At 50.2% G+C, this 23,055-nt stretch overlaps 1 protein-coding gene across 3 annotated transcripts; it reads right to left on the reverse strand.

Moving 5' to 3' along the window:
• Window positions 1–15,329: 15,329 nt before the first annotated feature.
• On the reverse strand, window positions 15,330–22,112 carry LOC138999972 (insulin growth factor-like family member 1). 3 transcript variants are annotated; one of them, XM_070402206.1, is made up of 5 exons: window positions 22,062–22,112; window positions 16,914–17,051; window positions 16,295–16,348; window positions 15,923–16,184; window positions 15,330–15,645 (listed from the first exon to the last, which is right to left on the reverse strand). In XM_070402206.1, exons 2-5 carry the CDS (start codon window positions 16,936–16,938, stop codon window positions 15,636–15,638), a joined length of 351 nt encoding a protein of 116 aa, XP_070258307.1. In that variant the 5' UTR covers window positions 16,939–17,051; window positions 22,062–22,112; the 3' UTR covers window positions 15,330–15,635. The 3 variants fall into 3 exon arrangements, with proteins under 3 accessions (XP_070258307.1, XP_070258306.1, XP_070258308.1); XM_070402205.1 differs by lacking the exon at window positions 22,062–22,112 and adding an exon at window positions 19,096–19,223 and having other exon boundaries at window positions 16,914–17,071; XM_070402207.1 differs by lacking the exon at window positions 22,062–22,112 and adding an exon at window positions 19,096–19,141.
• Between the last annotated feature and the right edge of the window lie 943 nt (window positions 22,113–23,055).

Below are 23,055 nucleotides of genomic sequence, written 5' to 3' on the forward strand. Positions count from 1 at the left end.
TGAGGAAAGGATATGTAACACACACAATAAGTAAAATAAAAACACTACATTCCCACAACCCAGACACACGGAGGTGTTAACCAGGGGTGGATCTTAGTGTTTCTCCAAGCATCCTTCTAAATCTTTTCCGTGTGTGTATATACACACAAATGCACACACGGTGTGTGTTTTTTATCGAAATGAAATAAAATTTTAAATATCATTCTTCTGTTTTTTTTTTAATCCTCACCCAAGGATTTTTTTTTCATTGACTTTTACTTTACTTTATTTTTTGAAATATATTTTTATTGATTACAGAGCAGAAGGGAGAGGGAGAGAGAGATAAACACCAATGATGAGAATCATTGATTGGCCGCCTCCTGCAGGCCCCACACTGGGGACCAAGCCCACAACCCGGGCATGTGGCCTCGACAGGAAATAAACCTTCAGTGCCCAGGCCAATGCTCTGTCCACTGAACCAAACTGGCTAGGGCTCAATTGATTTTTTTAGAGAGAGTGGGAAAGAGAGGAAAAGACAGAGAGAAAGACCTATTGGCCTCCTGCAGGTGTCCTGACCAGAGTGGGGGTAGGAGCCTGCAACCAAGATAGTGGCCTTGACTAGAATCGAACCTGGGACCTTTCGCTCTATCCACTGAGCCAATGTTATCCTGTACGGAAAACCATCCCTGCTGTCTCTGTGAGTCCAAATGTCCTCTTCTTATAAGGACACCGGTCCTATTGGATAAGATCCCACCCTAACCAGGTCATTTTAAGCCAATCACCTCCTGAAAGTCCTATCTCCAAATACAGTCCCATTCTAAAGAATTCAAGGTTAAGGCCTCAATGTGTAAGTTGGGAAGGGGACACAATTCCGGCCACAAAAAGTCTTAATCGACTATTGTTAAACATGTTCCAAACATACGCTATTATAATGGTACTGGTTAAAAGAGTTCTTCAGAAGCCTGTGTCTGACAGTTCCAATATTTTGCTGTTTCATGGTCATTATTACTGATGTTTCTCAATATGTTGTTCTTGTGTTTGACTGTGCAGGGCAGTGTAGTTGATCATTTGTTTTTAGAAATAATTTTGGATGAAAGGTGATGGTATCGTCCCATAGAGGGGATTTAGGTTTGTTTCTGCCTTGTGTCTGCAGGGAGCTGCATCTCAATCCAATTTCAGAAACTGATTATTTTTCTGGGCCACCTAGAGAATGGGAAACTGAGGCGGGGCAACTTACTACTAACTTCTCTTCTCTCTTTATTCCTAGGACTGAGCCCTTCATTGAGCTCACACCATTGCCCTCCCACTTGCTATTGTCACTCACTGGCTCACAGAAGACACCCTTCCCCTGGAAGACAGCACCGCCCTGGCCATCCTCACCCCTCAGCTGTGCAGCGGGACCCTCCTGCTTGCCTCCAACCCTGCTGCCGGCACCACACCAGCGAGACCCTCCGGCCTGTCTGCGATCTTGTGGGCAACCCTGGAGACGACGGTGACCACGTGTCTCACCAGTGTACCCGTGTCACTGCTGGAGAGTCCCCTCTCTTTTATATGACCTTCTGGGGGAAGACAAGGTGACTATTGACATCAGCCTGGGCCTGCCTTCACACACCCTCTCAGCCTCCCAGTGTCTCACCACGTCCAACCACCTACCCCTCCTCATTTGGTTTTCCCTGGCTGGCTGCTGGCCCTCTGTGTCTGCCCTCCCCCTGCCTTGGCCTCTCAGCTGTCATCCATCACTGCCTCTGACCCTCTGCCTGAGACACTGCCTGAGTCCCACCCCTGTCGCTTCCCTTGGACCCCTCACCTGATCCCTCCCGCCACCACTGAACCTGATCCTACCCACACGGTGTATATCATGAGGCCCTTTACCTTCTATACATGTTCACCCTGGAATTAGAATCAATCCTGTGGTTTTGGTGTTTATTATTATGTTAGTGTTTAGAAACCTTTGCTTGGTCACACAGCATTTGACCATGCTCATTTCAGCCTGTGTGTGTGAGCACATTGGGCCCCAGCCGGTACAGCCGGATCAGGAGCTCCTCATCCTCAGCACAGCCAGGTGGATGGAGACAGGGACGTTCCTGGCTTGGTGGCCCATGTCCTGGCTGGGGTCTGGGTCTGGGAACCCAGGGAGGGTGGTGACTGTAAGTTGGAGAATGTCCTGGCCTTCAGCTTCCACCTCTCACAGAGCCGGTGAGGAACTGTGGTCACTCAGGGCTGAGTGCCATGAGGATTCAGGGGACATGGGTGCAGGGCCCCCTCAGCAAGCGGCCCTCATCCTGAGAGGTGTTCAGACAGACTCTCCTGTTGGCCTCCATCAAAGCACAACACGATGGAACTTTCATTCACCCTGGCCTCCGCTCAGAGTTCTGTGGTCCGTTGTTCCCAGTTGGCTTCAGAGTCAATCCAGCAGATAGGGATCCTCTACAGGGCGGGGCTCCCATCTCTGCCTGGATGCCTGGGCCCTGTGTGCGCACGTGCGTGTTTAGCTGGAAGCCAGAGATGAGATGCTGGGGTGAATGAATTACAGTTGCAGGTGTAGGGAGGCCCCAGGTGTGTAGAGGCTCCGTGTGTCTCTGGGATGCTCCTCCCAGATAAGTCCTGCTCACAACTCAGTGCTGTGTCTGGGAGAACAGAGGCCAAATGGGCCCCTGGTTCAGGGACTCCACATCCTTTCAAGACAAAGTGCTGCTGCATGTGGTTTGCCTGCGGTGGGCGGGAGCTTGCCCACACCACTGGGTGAATGGGCGAGGGTGTGGAAGTGGGCACTTTCCCACCTGAATGACAATGATCTGGCTGTGAGTGGGGAGGGCGCCCTCGCCTGTGGTGCGCATGCGCGGGTCTCCGCAGCTGGCGGCAGGTGGCGCTCAGGCTTCCTCTCCAGGGAAGCCCCAGGTTCCAGTGACTCAAGCACCTGGAGAAGATTCTGGGACCCTGAGGGCCTCTGTCCAGGGTCCTGGGCTTCCCTTCTCCCGCCCTAGGCCCAACCCTCCTTCCAAGCTGGGCGGTTCCAGATCCTCCAGGTTCTGGGGAGTCTTTTTTTCCCAGCCCTTTGGATCATCCGGTGGACACCAATGTCCTCCCTCAACCCGGCCCCTCCCTGTGTGCTGTGGTTCGGAGAGTCCAGGACTTCAGGAAGGGTTTCCATGGCTCTTTGGGGTGAAAGTGGACAGTGAAAACTTCCCAAAATAGGCGACATGAAAGTGGGTGAGAGGGCCACGGTCGGTCCAGGCGGGACACGGGTTTGTTGATGCAGAGGGCGGGCATATCCAAGGGCCTAGAGTCAGGGGGGTTTGAATACCTTTTAGGGGTCATTAGACTGGGGTTTTGGTTTTTGACTTTTAAATCAGGTTATATGTACACTTTTTAGAGTGGACACAGAACATGCTGGGAAGGGTAGACCTCAATAATGTCAAGCGACGTCTCAGTTGGGGAAACATTGTGTTTTGCTTCCAATTATTTGCTTCATGTGTGTACTTTTATCAGTGAATCTTTTTCAGTGAAAATATTTCAAAGATGTTTTTTAATTTTCTTACAAAACGTTTGGCAAAAGCATTTAACAGTAGACATGGAAAGTGACATACTGATTGGAAACTCGGTGAGCAGAATAATTTACTCCCCAGGGACTGTACATGGTGAGCATCCCTTGCCCTTATTGGGCATTTCTAAGTTTTGATTAAAGAAATATTTTTGCATCTTTCAAGATTTTTTAAAATTGATTTCAGAGAGGAAGGGAGTGGGAGAAAGAGGTAGAAACATCAATGATAAGAGAGAATCATTTATTGGCTGACTCCTGGATGCCCCACCACCACCACCACCGCTACAGGGCATGGAACCCGCAACCCAGGTGTTGACCAGGCATTGAACCATGACTTCCAGGTTCATAGGTTGACACTCTACCACTGAGTAACACCAGTCAGGCTTGTTTGTAAAAAATTCTCACCAATGATATGTTTTTACTGGCTTTATAGAGAGTGGGAAAGGTGGAGGGATAGAGAGAAACATCTCTTGTCTCCCGTACGTGCCCCAACCCGGGATGGAACCCGCATCCTTTTTTTGTATGGGACAGCCCTCCAACCACCTGAGCCACCTGAGCTTGTTTACTTTACTTTTTAAAATATATTTTATTGATTTTTTGCAGAGAGGAAGGGAGAAGGATAGAAAGTTAGAAACATCGATGAGAGAGAAACATCGATCAGCTGCCTCCTGCACACCCCCCACTGGGGATGTGCCCGCAACCAAGGTACATGCCCTTGACCGGAATCGAACTTGGGACCTTTCAGTCCACAGGCGGACGCTCTATCCACGGAGCCAAACCGGTTAGGGCGTTTACTTTACTTTTGACTGTTGACTTATAAAAGTCCTTATTATATTCTGAATAAAATTCTTTTATTGGGCATGTGATTCGCAAATATCTTCTCCCTTAGAGTGAGTTGTCTTTTCACTTTCTTGATGATGTCCTTTGAAGATTTTCATTTTGATGAAATCTAATTTGTCTATTTTTACTTTTTTCTCCTCTGCTTTTTGGTGTCCTCTAAGAAACCACTGCTTTACTCTAGGTTACAAGGATTTATTCCTAGCTTTCTTGAAGAACGTTTTAGTCTTAGCCTTTTCATTTAGTTCTTTAATCCATTCTGAAGCAATCCTTTTCTCTGGTGGGAGGAACAAGTCTGATTTGGTTCTTTTGCATGTGCATGTCAGTTGTCCCAGCAGTATTTGTTGAAAATACAATCCTTTCTCGTTGAATTATCTTGGCACCTTTATGAAAAGTCAGTTGCCTAGCCCTAGCTGGTTTGGCTCCGTGGATAGAGGGTTGTTCTAGGGACTGAAGGGTCCCAGGTTTGATGCCGGTCAAGGGCACATGCGCAGGCTGCGGGCTCGATCCCCAGTAGTGGGGTGTGCAGGAGGCAGCCAATCAATGATTCTCTCTCATCATGGATGTTTCTATCTCTCCCTCTCCCTTCCTCTCTGAAATCAGTAAAAAAAAAAAAAATATATATATATATATATATTTTTTTAAATATACTTTATTGATTTTTTACAGAGAGGAAGGGAGAGAGATAGAGAGTTAGAAACATCAATGAGAGAGAAACATCGATCAGCTGCCTCCTGCACATCTCCCACTGGGGATGTGCCCGCAACCCAGGTACATGCCCTTAACCGGAATTGAACCTGGGACCTTTCAGTCTGCAAGCCGACGCTCTATCCACTGAGCCAAACCGGTTTCGGCTATATATATATATTTTTTAAAAAAGTCAATTGCCTATTCATGTGAGGGTCTATTTGTGGAATCTCAATTCCATTATGTTGCTGTCATCATTATGCCAGTCCGCACTGCTCTCACCTATGGTAGCTTTACAGTGAGTTTTTTTTTTTTAAACATATTTTACTGATTTTTTACAGAGAGGAAGGGAGAGAGATAGAGGGCCAGAAACATTGATGAGAGAGAAACATCGATCAGCCGCCTCCTGCACATCTCCCACTGGGGATGTGCCCACAACCCAGGTACATGCCCCCGACCAGAATCGAACCCGGGACCCTTCAGTCCGCAGGCCGACGCCCCATCCACCGAGCCAAACCGGTTTCGGCTTTACAGTGAGTTTTGAAATGGGGACGTTTAAGTTCTGCAATGTTTTCTTCTTTTTCAAGCTTGTGTTAGCTATTTTGGGCCCCTACATTTCCTGATGAATTGGTATCAGGTAGCCACTTTCTACAGGATAGAGAGCTGGCTTTTGATAGGGATTATGGTGAATCTGTAGATCAATTTGTAGTTATTTCCATTTTAACAGTATTAAATCACCTGATCCAGGAACATGGAAAAATAGTATTATTTCATAAAATAGGTCACATGACATCATTTAAATAGCCTTTTGTGTGGTAAGAATGTAATAAACTATTCCCAGTTCTCGTTTTCTGTTGTGGTCAAGAAGGTGTTAATATGTAAATTAACTTGGGACATAAATCACCTTGTCCAGGGTAGTTGTATTGTATGTTCCTGAGTCTTCACTTTGCTCTGTATTTTCCTCCAATTCACTCTAAGGGAAGTTCTTGTGATGACCTCTGTCCCCAGAGCTGGTCCTGGGATCCAGCTGTTAGGTTGGATCTAGACTCCTGCTTATCCTTTGGCTCCTCCTCCTTGTTGAGGCCGCTTCACTCCACTTTCCCAGCTCACCTACAGGCTTGAGAGGATCTGGGGGAAACGTTTAAGGTCACCATCTACCTGTGTTCTTGTGTATCACTGTCACCTCCCAGTTGTGTTTCCCTAAGTCACTCCAAGAGGAGGGAGTTGGGTCTCTCTTTACTGAGACGTGGGTTTGAGTTCAGGTTATGGCATCAGCTGAACCTGTGCATAATGTGGCCACTTCCAAGAAACTTGCTCAAGGCTGGGACACCCATTCACACCAGTGCCCCACCTGGGGCCTCCCCTGCACCCCCCCCCCCCCCCCCCCGCCACCACACCTAGTAGGTAACTGTGGCAGGTGAATCAGAGAAGGAAACCTGGGGTTTCCACCTGCCACAGGCTTCCCCAGCCTGCATTCCTGACCTGCTTGGAGCAGAGATGACATTCCTCACATTCTTGTCCGTCCCCAGGGAGGGGCTCCCTGAAGTCAGGTGGAAAGAACACCCGGGTCCTGCCAGGAGGGAGGCTGTTTAGCTGCTGGGCCACATGAGGCAGTGGAATGACTCATTTCCTTCCATACTTCTCTAAGGTTTTGCTGAACATGGCTCAGTTGTTTCTTTTAATATAATTCTTTTTATTGATTTGAAAGAGAGAGAGAGAGAGAAACATCAGTGATGACAGAGAATCACTGATAGGCTGCCCCCTGGGTGCTGGATGGAGACCACACAGGTAATGTGCCCTGACTGGGAATCACACCATGACCTCCTGGTTCAGAGGTGGACACTCAACCACTGAGCCACACCGGCAGGGCCAGTCCAAATTTTTTTAAATAAAAAAAATGTCAGTCTTTTCAGTGTGACAGTGTTGTCTCGGGCATGTCTGGAGTCAGCACGGAGCACGTTCCTCCTGCCAGAGAACTGATCAGCCGCCAGCCCCTGTACTAAGGCCCCTTGTGCTTACATGGGGGTGAGTGGTTTCTGTCTGCTGGCAGGAGCCCGTTAAGCAGGAAAGGATGTGGGGAGCCCCTCCAGGCGGTGATCAGGAAAGCCCAGCTGCAGGGACTGGCCTCAGCCTGAAGCCTGAAGAACGCAGGGGGCCCAGGAGCACCTCCCTGCAGCAGCCAGCACAGGGCAGGCCTGTGCCCTGGGAGTCCCCCTGCATTCCTGACATGCTTGGAGCAGAGATGACATTCCTCACATTCTCGCCTGTCCCCAGGGAGGGGCCCCCTGAAGCCAGGTGGAAAGAACACCCCAATGCTGCCAGGAGGGAGGCTCCGCCTGTGTAGCTGCTGGGCCCCAGGGAAGCCAGCGGGGAAGCCTGTGGCAGGCGGAAACCCCGGTTTCCTTCTCTGACTCACCTTCCAGAAGCACAGGCCTGCCAGCAGCACCTGGAGCTGGGGGCACGTCTCACCTGGGGTGCGTCCAGCAGAGCCTCACACCGGGCGGCTCCCCTTTCCAGAGGGGCTGGGCCTGGGCCTGAGGGAGACGCCTGGCTGGTGCTGGGTGCGAGTCCAGTCCAGACCGTGCCTGGAACTGCACAGGGGCCCCAATCCAGGGTCTTCCTTCCATAGAGGGAGCTGGGCAGAGGGGTTTCAATATCTCCTATTTCCCATGAGACCCCGAGTGACCTCTGGTCTTTGGAAGGTACAGTGCCCCCAACTACTGGGCCCTTGGCTGTGGCCATGGCAGTGCTGTCCCTGACATCACAGAGCTTAAGTCCAGTAGCGGTAGCCGACTGGCAGAGACCACTGAGACTGGGCAGAAGAAGCTGCTAGAGCACTTTTGTTGTTGTTGGTGGTGGGTTTGGGTGCCTAGTAACCCTGGCTGGATGCAGGACAACCCCTCAGGCAGGAATTTATATGAACATCAGGAGGAATGACACAGCACTAATTTATACACAATGAGGTTTGTTATGCTCACAGGAGACAGCAATAGGACTCCCCAAAGGAGAAGGGCTCCGGTTTCCTCTGGAGTGAAGTAAAGGGGAAGGGGGGGGTGATGGGGGGGAGCATTGGGGGAGGGGGTGTTAACCTTGGGTCTATTTTGGCTGGGAGTTGGGCAGGTCTTGCTTTTTATGGTTGAACTTCCCTTGGGATGAGGGGAGGCAGCCCAGAGGTCTTCCTAATGGCTGACCCAGATGTGGGGCTGAAGGAGGGAGCATGGGCCCTGAAAGCTGCCAATCAAACATCCAACAGGGAGTCTGCCTCTTGATTCCAGGGAGTGAAAGTAACTCTGTAAAGAGTGTTTGTTCCCTTGGTTTCATGTCTCCATTGATGAAGTTCCTTCTGTTATTCCCGTTTTTATTTATTTTATTTATTTTTATTTTTAAATATATTTTATTGATTTTTTACAGAGAGGATCAGAGAGGGATAGATAGTTAGAAACATCAATCAGAGAGAAACATCGATCAGCTGCCTCCTGCACACCCCCACCGGGGAAGTGCCCTCAACCAAGGTACATGCCCTTAACCGGAATCGAACCTGGGACCGTTCAGTCTGCAGGCCGACGCTCTATCCACTGAGCCAAACTGGTTAGGGCATTCCCGTTTCTATATCCCTGTATAAATCTGAACTCACTCTCAAAATGGTCTATATAGTGACCAGTAGGCCTGGGGGCGGTGGCTCTAGATAGTATTTCTTCCAGGTGGCTATTATGTGTCTCCCAAAAGTTCATTTCCTCTTCTTCTTTTAATGCTCATGCAAAAATATTTTTTCCATGCATTTTTGTACAGAGACTGGGTTGGGGGGGGCGGGGGGGGGGGAGATAAACACAGATGTGAGAGAGACACATGGATTGGTTGCCTCCAGCAGGTGCCCTCTGACCTCGAATGGAACCCCAGACCCTTCCTCTGGGTGCCGTTGCTCTAACCACTGAGAGAAACAGGCCAGGGCTTCTTATTTTTAAGAAGATTTTATTTGAGACACACTGACTCCATGTGCCAGGGAACAAAATCTCAAATATTCTTATTTTGAAACACACAACACTAGAAGGAGGAGAGGCCCAAGTCCTCTTTTTGTTGTTGTTGTTGATTTTGTTAATACTCACCTGAGGATATTTTTCCACTGATTTTTAGAGAGAGTGGAAGGGAGGGGAAGAGACAAGGAGGGAAGCATCAATGTGAGAGGGACCCATTGATTGGTTGCCTCCCGCACACGGGATCGAGCCTACAACCGTGGTGCACGCCCTTGACAGGAATCAAACCCGAGACCCTTCAGTCCACAGACTGAGGCTCTGTCCACTGAGCCAAACAGCTGGGCCCACATCCTCTCTGATGGTGCAGAGTTGGACCCACATTTCCCATAGAAACAAGACAACTGCTTAGGTACAGTCCACAAAATAAAATCAGTTTCTGAGCAGTGTTGATGGGAATCTATACACATTTAAAGTGAATTCAAATACTTTTTTTTTATACTCACTGGAGGATATTCTTCCATTGATTTTTAGAGAGAGTGGAAGAGGGAGGAAAAGACAGAGAGAAACATTGACGTGAGATAAACACATCAATAGGATGCCTCCTGCACCTGCCCCGACCAGGGCCCTGGCCAGGGAGAAGCCTGCAACTGAAGTACGTGCTCTTGACCAAAATCAAACTCGGGACCTTTCGGTCCTCAGGCCAACGCTCTGTCCATTGAGCCAAACCGGCCAGGGCCCAAATACTTTTTATTTCCTAAGAAAGTCTTTTAATTTTTTTTTACAGCAAAATTGCCTTAAGGCCAATTAGTTACGGGGCAAAAATGTTTGCAGTAAAAATGGTTGCAGCAAGATGTCTATGCAAAAATACCAGGCACGTTATTTCTTGACACCTTGGGAGGAGACAGAGGGAGGGTTCAAACCTGGGCCCTCTGACCCCAAGGCCTCAAGCTGTTGAGTGAGAGTCTCTCAGTGTCCACACCTCTCAGGACCAGCCATTGCCCTCCAACCATCAGAGCCCCCTGACCTCCTGCCCTGGCCCAGAGTCTGACTCAGCTGTTCTGGGAGACCAGGCTCCATGCTCAGCAACTCCAGCTCCAACCTTGCCCCAGGGAACATGCTTCTTTCTCACCCTGGCTCCCTGCTCCACCTCACCCTCTTCCTGGCACACACCCTGGCTGGTGCCAAGCCTGCTCCCAGCCTCCCCAGAGGAGCTGGCTCACATAGAAAGACCAAGGTTCCCAGCATCCTCATTCACTTTGGATTCTGAAAGAATTGTCAGCTAACGAGGTGGCCACGGAGGGGGCAGGAGAGTGTGTGGGGTCGCAGTGAAGGGGCGGTGTGTGGGGAAGGAGAGACCCTTGGGGCAGCAGGACATGGGAGCCATGGAGGGTGATGGTGAGTGCCTGTGGGCCCACTGATGGAAGGGGGTGTCTGAGGGTGTGCCGGATGGGGGTGAGGAATGTGGGGGTGGACAGGGAGGGTGGTAGGTGTTGGGGGGCATCAGGTCTATGCTGGCCTTAGGAAACATGTTCCATTTTCTGTGACAGTTCATATAAGATGGCTGCTTGGTTATGGGTGCCCTGGGTTCTTGCAATCTTCCAGGATACACATCAAGGGAGGTCACCCGAAACCGATACCACAAAGGTTTATTTAAGCTCCTGCACCGGGAAGCCAGCACTACAAAGGGAGAGGAGACAGGCTGCTTCCCGTCAGAGCCTGGGGAGAATGGTGAAGAGGCTGAGGTGGCAAAAGTGCCCGCAAGTATGTAGAGCAGGGGCTGTGGGCGCTTGCACTGTGGAACTACATGCTTCTTCTTGCCTGGCGCGTCCTATTAGCATGTTAAAGCCCCATCCAGGATGTGTGTTTTAGTATTTAAATGAGGGACGGTCACCAAAAGGACAGTGTTTGTTGCATGAGGAGCTGAGCCCTGAAGTGAATCTTGTAGAGGATCTTATAGAGGATCTTGCAGGCTCCTTCAGGTCAGTCCCTGGTTGGCTGTTTGTCCTAAGGGGAGGGAGGTCCTGAGGGGAGCAGCCTGCCTGTCTCAGTGTTATTCTTAAGCCTTTGTAAGCGTTCACCGATGATGCCAATGAGCCTCGAGTTTTCTTGATGAGAAGTATTTAAACATGGCCTGAATGTCCTATCACCTATTTAAGAGACTATGGACATGTTATTTTTTTTCTTAATCCTCAACCCAAGGAGAGTGTGAGAGGGAGAAAGAGAGACATGGATGTGAAAGAGCCCCATCCATTGGTTGCCTCATGCAGTCCCACCAACCTGGGAGGGGATGGAGCCAGCAGCCCAGGTACATGCCCTGGACCAGGAAATTGGCATTTCTTCCTGCCATCAGCCCCTCACTGGCTTCCCCTTTTGTCCAGGACCAAATGGGCTGAGCCTCCCTCCTGGCAGCAGGAGGCAGTTATCTCCATTGGTTCCCAGAAGGCTCTCCCAGGGGAAAGCAGGAGTTGGGTGGAGAACCAGCTGAGGGGGAAAGAGGCAGGTGAGCAGGATGTCACTGAGGAGGAGGGGCTGGGACTCCTGGGCCACATGCCAGCCTGCACAGGCAGCCTGCTCCCTGCCACAGCCAACAGGGAGCCCCCAGTCCAACCTCAGGGTTTCTGGCCTGATCTCTGCTACCTGCAGCAGGGCGTTAGGGACCATGACCTGGATGGGCACCCAGACCCTTCCTTGTTCTTTAGAAGGAGGCTGACAGGTTCCCTGGCAGGTGTGTGCAGGCTCAGGCTGGGGCTCCAGAGGTGCCCAGGACAACACTGTACAACAGGGAAACTTCAAAAATTTAAAAATTAGAGTCTATGCAGCGAAAGCATAGAGAAGCCCCCAAGGACATGAGCCATCCCACCTTCCTTTGTGGGTGGGGCCACCACAAGTAGATACCAGGTGTGGTGGGGACCCTGGGGTGGCACGGTGCCCCGTCCATGGACATGGGTCTTTGAGGTGGCACATTGTGCACAAGTTCAGATGATGTCCACCCTCACTATAAACTGAGCACAGACCCAGCTCTGTCCAAGGAGATTTCAACTCCCTCCTCCCAGGGGGACATAAAGAAATACAAGTAGAAGCTGACGGTGATGCCGGAGAGGACAGGTAGATGGATGGCCTTGAGTGTGTCCCCCTCATCCTCTCAGGCCTGTCCGTGAGCATGGAGAGTGGAGTAGTGCTGCCTGGACAAGGAGGAGGAGCCACAGACACACAGATACATTGGAATCCATCAAAGGTAAGGTTTCACTTCAAAAAGCACCATCAAGAGAGTGAGCCCAGTTGGTGTAGCTTAGAGCACAAAGCATCTTCCCCTGGACCAAGAGGTTCCAGGTTTGATTCTCTTTCAGGACACATGCCCAGGTTGCAGGCTTGACCCACAGTAGGGGGCATGCAGGAGGCATCCCATCAATGTGTATCTCTCATCGATGTTTCTATCTCTCTGTCCTTCTCCCTTCCTGTCTGAAATCAATAAAAATATTTATGTATATAAAAAAGAAAGTGAGCCCTAGCTGGTTTGCATCTGTGGATAGAGCGTCGGCCTGATGACTGAAGCGTTCCTGGTTCGATTCCGGTCAAGGGCACATGCCCAGTGGGGGATGTGCAGGAGGCAACCAATCAATGATTCTCTCTCATCATTGATGTTTCTTTCTCTCTCCTTTTCCATTCCAGTCTGAAATCAATAAAAGTATATATTTTAAAAAAAGAAAGTGAAAAGACAATTCCCAGTATGAAAGAAAATATTTGCAAATCATATGCCTGATAAGGGAACTGTATCCAGAATATAGTAAAAACTCTTCCCAGTCAACAATAAAAAGCCAAACAACCAAGTAATAAGTGGGCAAAGGATTTGAAGACGTTTCCCCAAAGATGACAAACAAACCGACACTCAACCCATGAAGAGACGATCCACATGCTGAGTCATTAGGGAAAGTGAATCAAAACCACAAACCTCTTCACACCCACGGGTACAAGTGTGCATTCATAGCACAATTACTCTTAACAGCCTCAAGTTGGAAAGGACCCAAATATTTATAAGCTGGTGAATGGTGATGTGCGGGCCTCCGCTGTGGATGCCACAGGGTAGGAACACCTGGGGCCCTGGCCTGGGCCATTGGTCCTTGTGGCCAGTCCCGCAGGCATTTCCTGGATGGCAGTCCCGTTGTGGATGGACCAGCCCTCGGAGTTATTATGATTGCAGGACACGCCTCCGCACAAGCCATCAGAGAATCTTAAGAACAGGATTTATTACTCACAGATGCCGGAGGGCACACGGCAGGCCAGAGGGCCGCACAGCGAGTGGAGAGAGGGGAGGAGGGTGGACCTGCGGGTCTGCCTCTATTAGGCTCCAGGGGTGGGGTGTCTAGGTTTGGAGGGTTCACTGTTTATTGGTGAATTTAATGCAATAAGAGCAGGAACTAGAGCACAGGGTGGGAGGCACAGGGGTCACCAAGCTGTCAGTTACCAAGGTTACCCAGGACTTTCTACAGGGGATCCTCATGGGTGTGAGCCGCCCGGTTCCTTATCTGCTTGTTTTGCTGGTAGCTGCCTCCTACACCTGGCAATTGTTCCTGGTAGATGACTGTCTTGATTTGGATGACATTTACAATGCCAATCATTAACATTACAATCAAAACATTAATGCCAGGCTCAGGCACTTGCACCACAATGAATGAACAAGATGTGCTGTGTCCATACAATGGAATATTATTGTCACTAAAAAGAAGTGTAACACTGATACATGCAACAACACGGATGAACCTTGAAAACCTGACACTCCATGAAAGACACAAATGACCACCCAGCACATGATCCCACTTAAATGAAAAGTGCACAGACTGCTTGTCTGCCGTCTCCCGGCGTCCCATGTGAGACTGGATCTGGTGGACCTGCTTGTACGTTTGCTGGTACAGCGGTTCCATGTCGCCGGCCCAGGCGGGTCCGGCTCTGGCTTCCTCCGAACCTGATTCTGCTTCTTGAGTGTGTCCCTCATGGGTGTGAGGAGTTTAAATCTCTATTTTATTTATTTCCATGTGGAGGATTCTGGAAAGGGACAGGTCTGGACTTAGTCACACGGAGTAGAGAGAAAGGTAACAGTGGCCAGTCCCTGAGGCTCTGGCCTCCTCCTATGGGGCAGGGTTGACCCTCAGAGCCCCCCAGTCAGTGGGGGCGGTGGGGGACTTAACAGCTTGGAGATGGTTGAACCTTCAACCAAAGGCCATTTCAGCTCTAGTGCCTCAGTCTGGGCCGCACCCAGGACACCAGCGTTTCCCAAAGGGCGGAACAGAACGTGGGGGGTGGGAGGGGCAGGCTCCTCTGAGCCGGGTTTGGGGAGACCCCACTCAGGGATCCAGAAGTCCCTGTATTTTCTGTTCAGTTTTCATATGGTTGTTTACAAATAAAATTAATACACGGAAAATAGTTTTCATTCCTTTCACAAATTAGAATCTGGAGAGGACCAGGCATTTGCAACCTCTGTCCAGGGTCCTGGACATCCCCCGTCCAGGCCAATTCACTCCCGTACAGGCTGGGGGTCCGGGTCTCCAGGGTCCCCTGTGATCCTCACCGCGTGTCCTGTGTGCCGCTCCTCCCTGAGCCCCGTCCCTCTTTAGGGAAGTCTGACCTCACACATCACAGAGCCCGACCCTGTGACCGCGGTTCCCGCCCGTGTCTGTGGCTGGGTGAGCCCTGGAGCTCAGGGAGGAGTTTCCACCCGCGGTTTGGATGAAAGTCAATTGGAAATGCTGGCACCGCTTTGGACGCCTCCCAGACCGTCTTTAGGAGGCAAGTCAGTTCTTCCCGTGAGAGTTCCAGCCTCCCACACCACAGCTCCCTGGCCGGCGGGGACACGTGGAGAGCCAGCCCTGGGGTTGGGGTGCAGGAGAGGCACCTTTTCCTTGCCCAGCGCTGGGGACTCCTCCCTGGTCTCACTCACAGCGCCTGCCCGTCCTGCGCCCGCCTCCCGCCAGGGGGCGACTGGCCTCACCTTCCTCTCCTGGGCCAGGCAGGTGGTGGGGGACAGATTCAGCGCAAAGCCGCTCCCTCCCTGTGGCCGCGCCCCCCTCCCTGTCCTGAGCCCTGGTGAGGTGGAAATAAGAACTGGATCCCGGTGACCCGGATGCAATTGTTATTCAGTGAAACCCCAGATCATGGGGAACACCTGACATTTGTTCTTACATGAGAAACGCGGACATTCCTTGTGACCCCGGGAGCCAGAGAAAGGACCCCATGTCCACCACTTAGGACCCTTCCCAACAGTTCATGAGCCAGGACAGAACAGGTAAAATTGCAAAGTTTATTAAGTGCCCTGTGTTTGATACTGGGTGGAGAGAGGAGCCGAAGGTCATGGGGTTCTGCTTCATGGTATTAGCTGTAGGGGTTGGGGCCCTCAGACCTCCATCAGCAAAACAATCTCTCATGATTGTCCAGAATCAGAGAAAGGGGGCCGGTCATCACTTAGGACAGAGTTAGAGGGCAGGAGGAGCTAGCATCAGTCGGACACGTTGGCTCTGAGAGTCTCCTGTCCCCACATCCCTGCAGTCCCAGAGCTCAGTCAACACCAGGCCCCGTCTCCAGGCTCAGTGAGGAACAGAATCTGCAGTCACCTGGTCACCCGTGCTCGGTCATCTGACACTGCGGAGAGAGAAGGCCAGAAATGCAGGGACAGACGGTTATGGACAGAGGAATAAAAAAGTGAGACACAGAAGGACAGCAAAGAGGATGAGAGAGAAATAAAAACCAAAGGGGAGAGAAACAAGGAGAGAAAAGGGGAGAGATTGAGTAGAGCAGGTGGACAGGGGTAGGGGACAGCCAGAACAGGGCAGGGAGGTTGTGTCATGGGCAGTCCGGGTTTCCACACCCTCCCCAGTCCCCAACAAGCCCTATTCCTGTGAAGGAAACAGGATCTTACCTGGAACAAACCCTGTCACCCAAGGATGGGCCCAAGGAACACGCCTGGCCTCTCACTTTTACCACAAAGGTCTCCTGGGGTCTGAATGACCAGGGACAGCACTGCTCCAAGCAGATCCTGAAGGTGCAGTTTCCACACTTCCGGGAAGTACTCAAGGGCACCACAGCATTGTCATAGCAACAGTGCTGCTGGGGGTCGTAGAACCTGTCCCCACATCTTGAGTGTGACTGGCACAGCATCAGGTGAGCACCCGTGGGGGACACTGGAGGAGACAGAGCTGGTGTGGCCCAGATGGCAGGGCAGGCAGGGCCCATGCAGGGGTCCTCTGGATGCCACCCACCACCCGAGTGCCCCTGTCCCTCCTGCACTCACCTGGGGCTCCCTGTGAACAGAGGAGGCTGATGATGCAGAGAGAAGCCGAGACAGCTGTGGGGGAGGAGCTGGATGAGGTGCGGCTGAAGGGGCAGCCATGGGTCCACCTCAGGGAGCCCTGCTTGGGTTATGGGAAGGTCTGGGGAGGTGGTGGGGGGTCTCTGTTCTGACTGAGGCTCAGGGAAAGGATAGGGGCATCCAGGGTGGGATCTGGTCACCTGTGTTCAGGAGTCCTGGGATTATGGACCTGTGGAATGTGAGGGGTGCTGGAAGGGTTCTTGGGAGAAATGAGTTTAGGATTTGGGGCGATGTGGGTGGTCAATGGGCAGGAGTTGACAGCAGGAGGCCCAGGTGCACTCAGGGGGCTGAGCTGACTGGGTTGCTATGGAAATGACCCACAGGAAAGTCTAGAAGACTGGGTTTGGGGTGGGAAAGTGGGGTAAGGGTGGCATTGGGCATGAGTTTCAGAACAGAATCTGAGATGTGGATGGAGATGATATTGGGGAGATGGATTGGGTAAGACCTGGTGCTAAGGAGGAGAAGTAGGTTGAGGTAGGGATGGGGTGGTGGCTGAGATTGGAGCTGGGCTCCGAGGGAATTGGGGTTGGGTCCTACTTACCCACGATGTAGCATCGGGGAGTCATGGCTCTGGGTTGGCTGCAGCGGAATCAGAAGAAGGTCTGCAGTTCCCAGCAGGTGCTTTTATGTCTTTGATAAGGGCGGTGATGTCATCGAAGCTCCTGCCTTCTGGCCAGGCCTGCAGAGACACGCTGGGCCCTTAGGTCAGGAGGATCCAGACATCATCTCTGGCACCATGGAATCCTCTGAGAGCCAGGACCCCGCCCCCCGCTCTTCATGATACTTTCCCCAAATGCCTCCTACTCATGCCCAGCACCAGAGCCTTCTCAGCAAGCAGGACACACCTCAGAGCCATCCCCACTCTTCCAGGATGAATCCACTAAACAGCTTTTCCATTTCATCTTTTAAGTCTTTTACTTTCCCCACTTTCTTTCGCACATTGCTAACCTCTTACATCCTTATGAGTGAGGGGTGTGCTCTCAGCTCCCTGACCTCACAGCTCTGACCAGGAGCTGCTCACGAAACCACAGTTCAGGGTACTGAGATGAAGGTGGTGAGTTTTTATTCTTGGAAATTCCAGGTTGAGCAAGGTTGGGTAAAGGAGGAAATATTGGGGAGGATGCTGGGGTGGCTCATGAAACAGAAGGTTTTTACATTTAGTTGAACAGAGCAGCCTACACTCCACACAAGCAGGTGGAGGTCAGAATCACACTCTAAAGTGAGGATACTCATAGAAAGTAACATTCCAGCAACAGAAATAATGACACGGATCACAGTGGTCAGCATCAGGGGTGTGGACAGCTCCTCCTGCTCTCTGGACACAGGCACCCATTCAAATATTCTTACTCTTCATGTTTATATGTGTGGTAAAATACACATAACATAGCTTACCACTTAACCAATGTAAGTTCCGTGGCAGCCAGTGCATTCAAGATGCTGTGTAACCATCACCAGAATGTCTTCAACACTCCCTACACCCCCCACACCCATTGAGCCATCATTGCCCATTCCACCCTCCTCCCAGTCCCTAGAAACCATTAACCTGCTCTCAGTCTCCATGTCTTTACCTATTTTGATTTTTCAAATGGATGGAAAGGTACAATATGTGCTGTGTGTCTGGCTTCTTTCACTTATCTCAAAGTCCCCAGGATTCGTCCATGTTGTACATGGATCAGTCCTTCATTTCTCAGGAGAAATAGCATTTTATTATATGTACATACCACCTTTGTTTTCACCATTTACTAATTGATGGACATTTGTGATGTTTCCACCTTTTGACTCTTGCGAATAAGGTTGCTATGAACACTCGTGTACCAAGAGATTTTTGAACACCTGCTTCATTTATTTGGGTTCTATACCAAGGAGTAAAATTGCTTGTTCACATGCTAATTCTATGCTGATTTTTGGAGGAACAAACAGTTTTCCAGTTTTGTACCACATTACATTCACACTAGCAAAGTGTGAAGTTTACAATTCCTCCACACCCTTACCTCATCATCTTTCTCGTAAATGTGAAGTTATAAGTCCTAGTAGTTCTGATTTCAAGTTCCCTTTCACAATGACTTAGAGGAGAATGATTCAAGCTGATGACACATAAAGGATCTAAACTCATCTCCTATGGACACAATAGTCAGCTATGAAATACACACACTCACACAAAATATAGGAGACATCAAAAACATAAAACATGGGGGAGGGGAATAAGTATGTGGGGAGGGAATTTAAAGCGCGTTCCAACTTAACTTGCTATTTACTTAACACAGACTGATATACATATGGGCTAATACATGTGACCCTCATGAAACCCTCAAAACAAAAACATACAGTGGGTACACAAAAGATAATGAGAATGAAATCAAATCATACCACTGAAAAGGTAATCAAACCAGAAGAGAACTGGAAAAGAAGAAACGGAGAGGAACTACAAAGCAACCAGAAAGCAATGAACAAAATGGCAAAAAGTACATCCATAAGGGTCTAATGCCTTCTCACCCCCCAATAATAAAGCCACTTGAGCAGAAAGGAGGGCATCAGATACACCTTGGAGCCATCCCCACTTTCCCAGATTGAAAGAGCAGATCATGCCTTATCCACCTCACCCCAAAAGTCTTCTCCTTTCCCCAAGGTCTTTTGCAAATTTCAGACTCTCCTGAAGGAGCTCATCAGCAACCTGTCCTACCTCACACTCCCAACCTAAGGACCAGGGAGTAGTCACTGCTCACCTGACCACGGTGGGTGTTATTCAGGTGGAAGAGACCGTCATAGTCAGTGACCTTTTATTTATATACTAGAGGCCCGTTGCATGAAGATTCGCCCAATAGGCCTTCCTTCCCCTGGCTGTCGGCACCGGTTTTCCTCTGGCACCCAGGACCCAGGCCTTCGGTCTGGCCACAGCGGAGAAGCCAAGCATCTTTAGTCTTCAGTCATCTTCAGTCTTTGCTCGGCCAGAGCCTTCAGTCTTTGTTCTGTGCCTGCATATGCAAATTAACCCACAATTTTCTTGGGTTAATTTGCATACTCATCCTGATTGGCTGGTGGATGTAGCAGAGTAATGACCGATTTACATATTTCTCTTTTATTAGTGTAGATTATTAGTGTAGATTTGGAAATTCTACTTTGAATAAGTGGACAAAATGAGAAACTTGCCAGGTTTCTGGGGTCCCTCCTGAAACCAAGACAGGAACTCAAATGCCAAAAGGACACTATGTCTACTTCTGTTTTGTTTTTAGTTGTCATTTATTCAAGGACACGCAGCTTGTACATCTCAGGTACAACTGCAGGCTCTGAGATTCATGCTGAGGCTGCCCTGCAAAGGTCACTCTTTTCATTTGGTTCGCAGAGAAGGAGAGAGAGAAGGGGAGGGACAGGAAGAGGAGAGGAGACTCTGAATGAGAGAATGGGAGAAGTTGTGCAGGACACTTGGTAAGCAATTAATGACTTAGAAGTGATTGATGTAACCCATGGCATTGTCATACTTATTTGTATCACTAACATTCTGGACAAAAATGTCTAAAGACTCTCCCGTAGATCATGACCCTGTAGGAGTGATGGCAACAGGACCAGTGAAAGGTTTCCACTGTTTCCTTCAAAGGAACTCATCTTCTTTGTCCTGAATATGCTTGATCTGTGGGGGAGGGGAGAGGTTTTTCCTCTGAGAGAGCCACATGGGATCAGGAGGGAGGGAGCTGCTCCCCTGAGGGAGGCTGACGGTGCACTTTATTGCCTATCTTTCTTTCACTTTTGACACCGTGTGTTAGCTGCATGATGCGATATCTGTTTGTTCTAGTAGACGCAGCCAAATCAGTAATATCAGTAAATATTAAAATCAGTAATAAAGAAAGCTCGATGCCCAGGTCCAACTGGCACACTCCAGGCAGGGTCTGGATGTAGGTAGCCTGGATTTCTAGCCTGGGTTGGGCCCTTGCATGTGGGATGGAGGAGCCAGGGACATGATGCTGTAATCAGATGATGCAGAGAGCTTATTCTGCACAGGGGGGCTCTTAGGCCTCCCAGCCTATGAGACCCAGGCTTCAGCTGAACAAAAGCATTACAGGGGACAGGGAGGCTGCCTGGGAGAGGAGAGGTTCAAACTTTAGGCACCAATTCCCAGAAAGTCGGTATGTCAGGACAGACATGTTGAGTTAGATACACCCTGGACACAGTGCTTTCAGTCATTCATCCACTCCTTCATCCATCCACTTATTGACTTATTCATTCAACATTCCCTGAGCACCTGCTCTGTCATCAGCCTTTTGCTAGTTGATGTTGGGGACCCAGTGGTGACTTAGTCCCAGGCCCTGTCCTTCTGGTTCTCACATCCATTGGTGGACACAGACCACCCCACACAATAGTGACCTAGAATTTGAAGGGCTGGGAAAGGGGACCAAGGGCATCAAGGGTGGCTTCCTGGAGGAGGGAACATCTGAACTGTGATTTTAAGAGTGAGCAAGAACTGTGACTATTTCAGTGGGGTTCAGCCCTGGGAGAGCAGAGGGAAGGGCTGGGTCAGTCACCCTGTGGCCTTGATGAGGATTCTGGACTCCATCTGAGTGCATTGGGAGCCACAGCCGGGTCCTAAACAGGGGATGGAAGTGGTGAGATGTGAGTCTGTGGAAGATCCCAGTGTCTGTCTCCTGTGAGGGAGTGGACAGGAGGCAGGAGACCCAGGAGGAGGCATCTGCAAGCAGAAATACCAGAGTCTAAATGCCTGTGCTCTCCCAAGGGGTGGGGGAAGCACGCTCCTCTCCCTGCTCTTCAGCCCCCCCTCTATTACACCTGCCGGGTAGATAAGTATTCCCCAAACTGTGAGCCATGACACTGTTTCAGGCTGTAAAATCAATGAGTTTGTCAAAACAGATACTCTAAAAATTAAAATAGAGTTTATTGAAAATAGAATGTGAACCATTCCTGGTTAATTCTATCTGTTTTTGAACTGTCTATAAATAATGTAGCATTTATTTTTCCCAGTGAGTCACGTACAGATACTTAGTAAACACGAGAATGGAAAGGCTCCGGGCACAGACTTGCAGTCTCCTTTCCAGACTTAACTGTCCCATCATGTCTTGTAAAAAAAAAGGGGGGGCGGGGGCAGGGATCAAAGATAGGCTCTGCACCCAACTAGGTGTCTCTACCAAGAAGAGTGGAAAGAGTGGCCCGGATGCCATCCAGACCTAGAGAGAAACAGGTTCCCTGGGGCAGAGTTGGGGTTGGCGTCTCTCAGCCCAGCCCGCCCTCCTGTGCTTGGATCCTGGTCTCTGTAGCAGCTGAGTCATGACTTGGGTGGAAAAATGTAGAAATCAGGGCAGGGCACGGGGTCTCAGAGGCTATGCTGGTGAAATGGGCATTGAGGGCCAGTCCATGGACACTTGGAGCTCCTGACTCGACAGTAATGAGGGTTTCAGGTCAGACAGTCCTGGGTTTGAATCTTTACACTTCTGCAAAGGGTGCAATAGGCTACTTACAAGATTGGCTCTTCATCTTTCTGCATAAGAGGAAGATTTCATTTTTCGTGTGACTGACAGCTTTGAGCCCCAGCACACTCCCACTGCACATGGGAGCTGCACAAGTGAATACACGTCAAACCCTCCACCCAGTCCACATACAGGAACCTAACTCTGGCCCCAGGCCTTAGGCAAAAAAACCAAAAAAACGGCGAAAGTCAACATCCCCACTTCGTGCCTATTCATACCTGTTTCACACAGGAAAGAACATGAACCCTTCCCTCAGGGTAATGTTGTTGCTGTTCCTTGGATCAAAGATAAGCATTACTTCATCTTCAGTGGTGCCCGTGTGCCATTCTGTCATCCAGGCAGGCACCTGTGCAGTAGAGAACGCAAAGCCCCTATAAACAATCCCCAACAAGCTGCCTCTACATCCCCCATCTCTGTGCTGCCCCTTCTGGGTTGTCTGTCTGGGATGAGTCTGGCATCTCTACTGGACCTAGAGCCTCATGGGGACGGGACCAGGGCTGCCTTGGTCACCACCATGTTCCCAGTTGTTCCCACTGCAAAGGATGCTCAGGGTCCCATGGGGAGCAGGAGTCTATGGAGACCCCATTGGCTGAATTCTCTCTGCTCAGTTCTCTCAGGAAGATCCTGACATGAGGCCTCACTGCCGGTCACAGACACAGTGATGTAATAGCTATTTTCCTAGTGAGTCACCTGTCCCAGGCTCAGCCCCTCTGGAAAGGGCAAGTGGGCTCAGATTTCAGGCTCCCCTGGAACCAACCCCAGAGAAGACATTCCCACAGCTCCCTGTGGTGCTGGGAGAGCTGTGAATATGAAATGTGAAGCAGACAAAATGCTTCCCTTTACCAGCAGGTGTAAAGAGGCTGGATTTCCTTCTGGGTGCATAGGGTGTTATTTCCACATTCCATGTGGCCTCAGGGAACTCCTTCCAGGGAACAGGCAGAAATTTGGTGGAAATTCCTGTTTTCATAAAGAATGTCAGGTATGTGGGATGTGGCTGAGGAGGAGGGGCAGACCCCTCAGTGTCAGAGGGCCCGTCCTCCAGTGTCTGATTAGGTGGAACAGTGCCCTTGGCTCCACCTGTGAACCTCAAGCTTGAAGGCTGGTCTCTGCTACATGCAAAGGCCATTCCTTACAGGCCAGCACCCGGATGCTCAGGCCGGATCACTTCCTGCCTCAAATGCTCTGCAGCAGTAGCAGGAACATCAGGAAACA

The sequence above is a fragment of the Myotis yumanensis genome, unplaced genomic scaffold, assembly GCF_028538775.1.
Source record: "Myotis yumanensis isolate MYYU_CA2020_CCGP unplaced genomic scaffold, mMyoYum1.0.hap1 SCAF_23, whole genome shotgun sequence".
NCBI lineage: Eukaryota > Metazoa > Chordata > Mammalia > Chiroptera > Vespertilionidae > Myotis > Myotis yumanensis.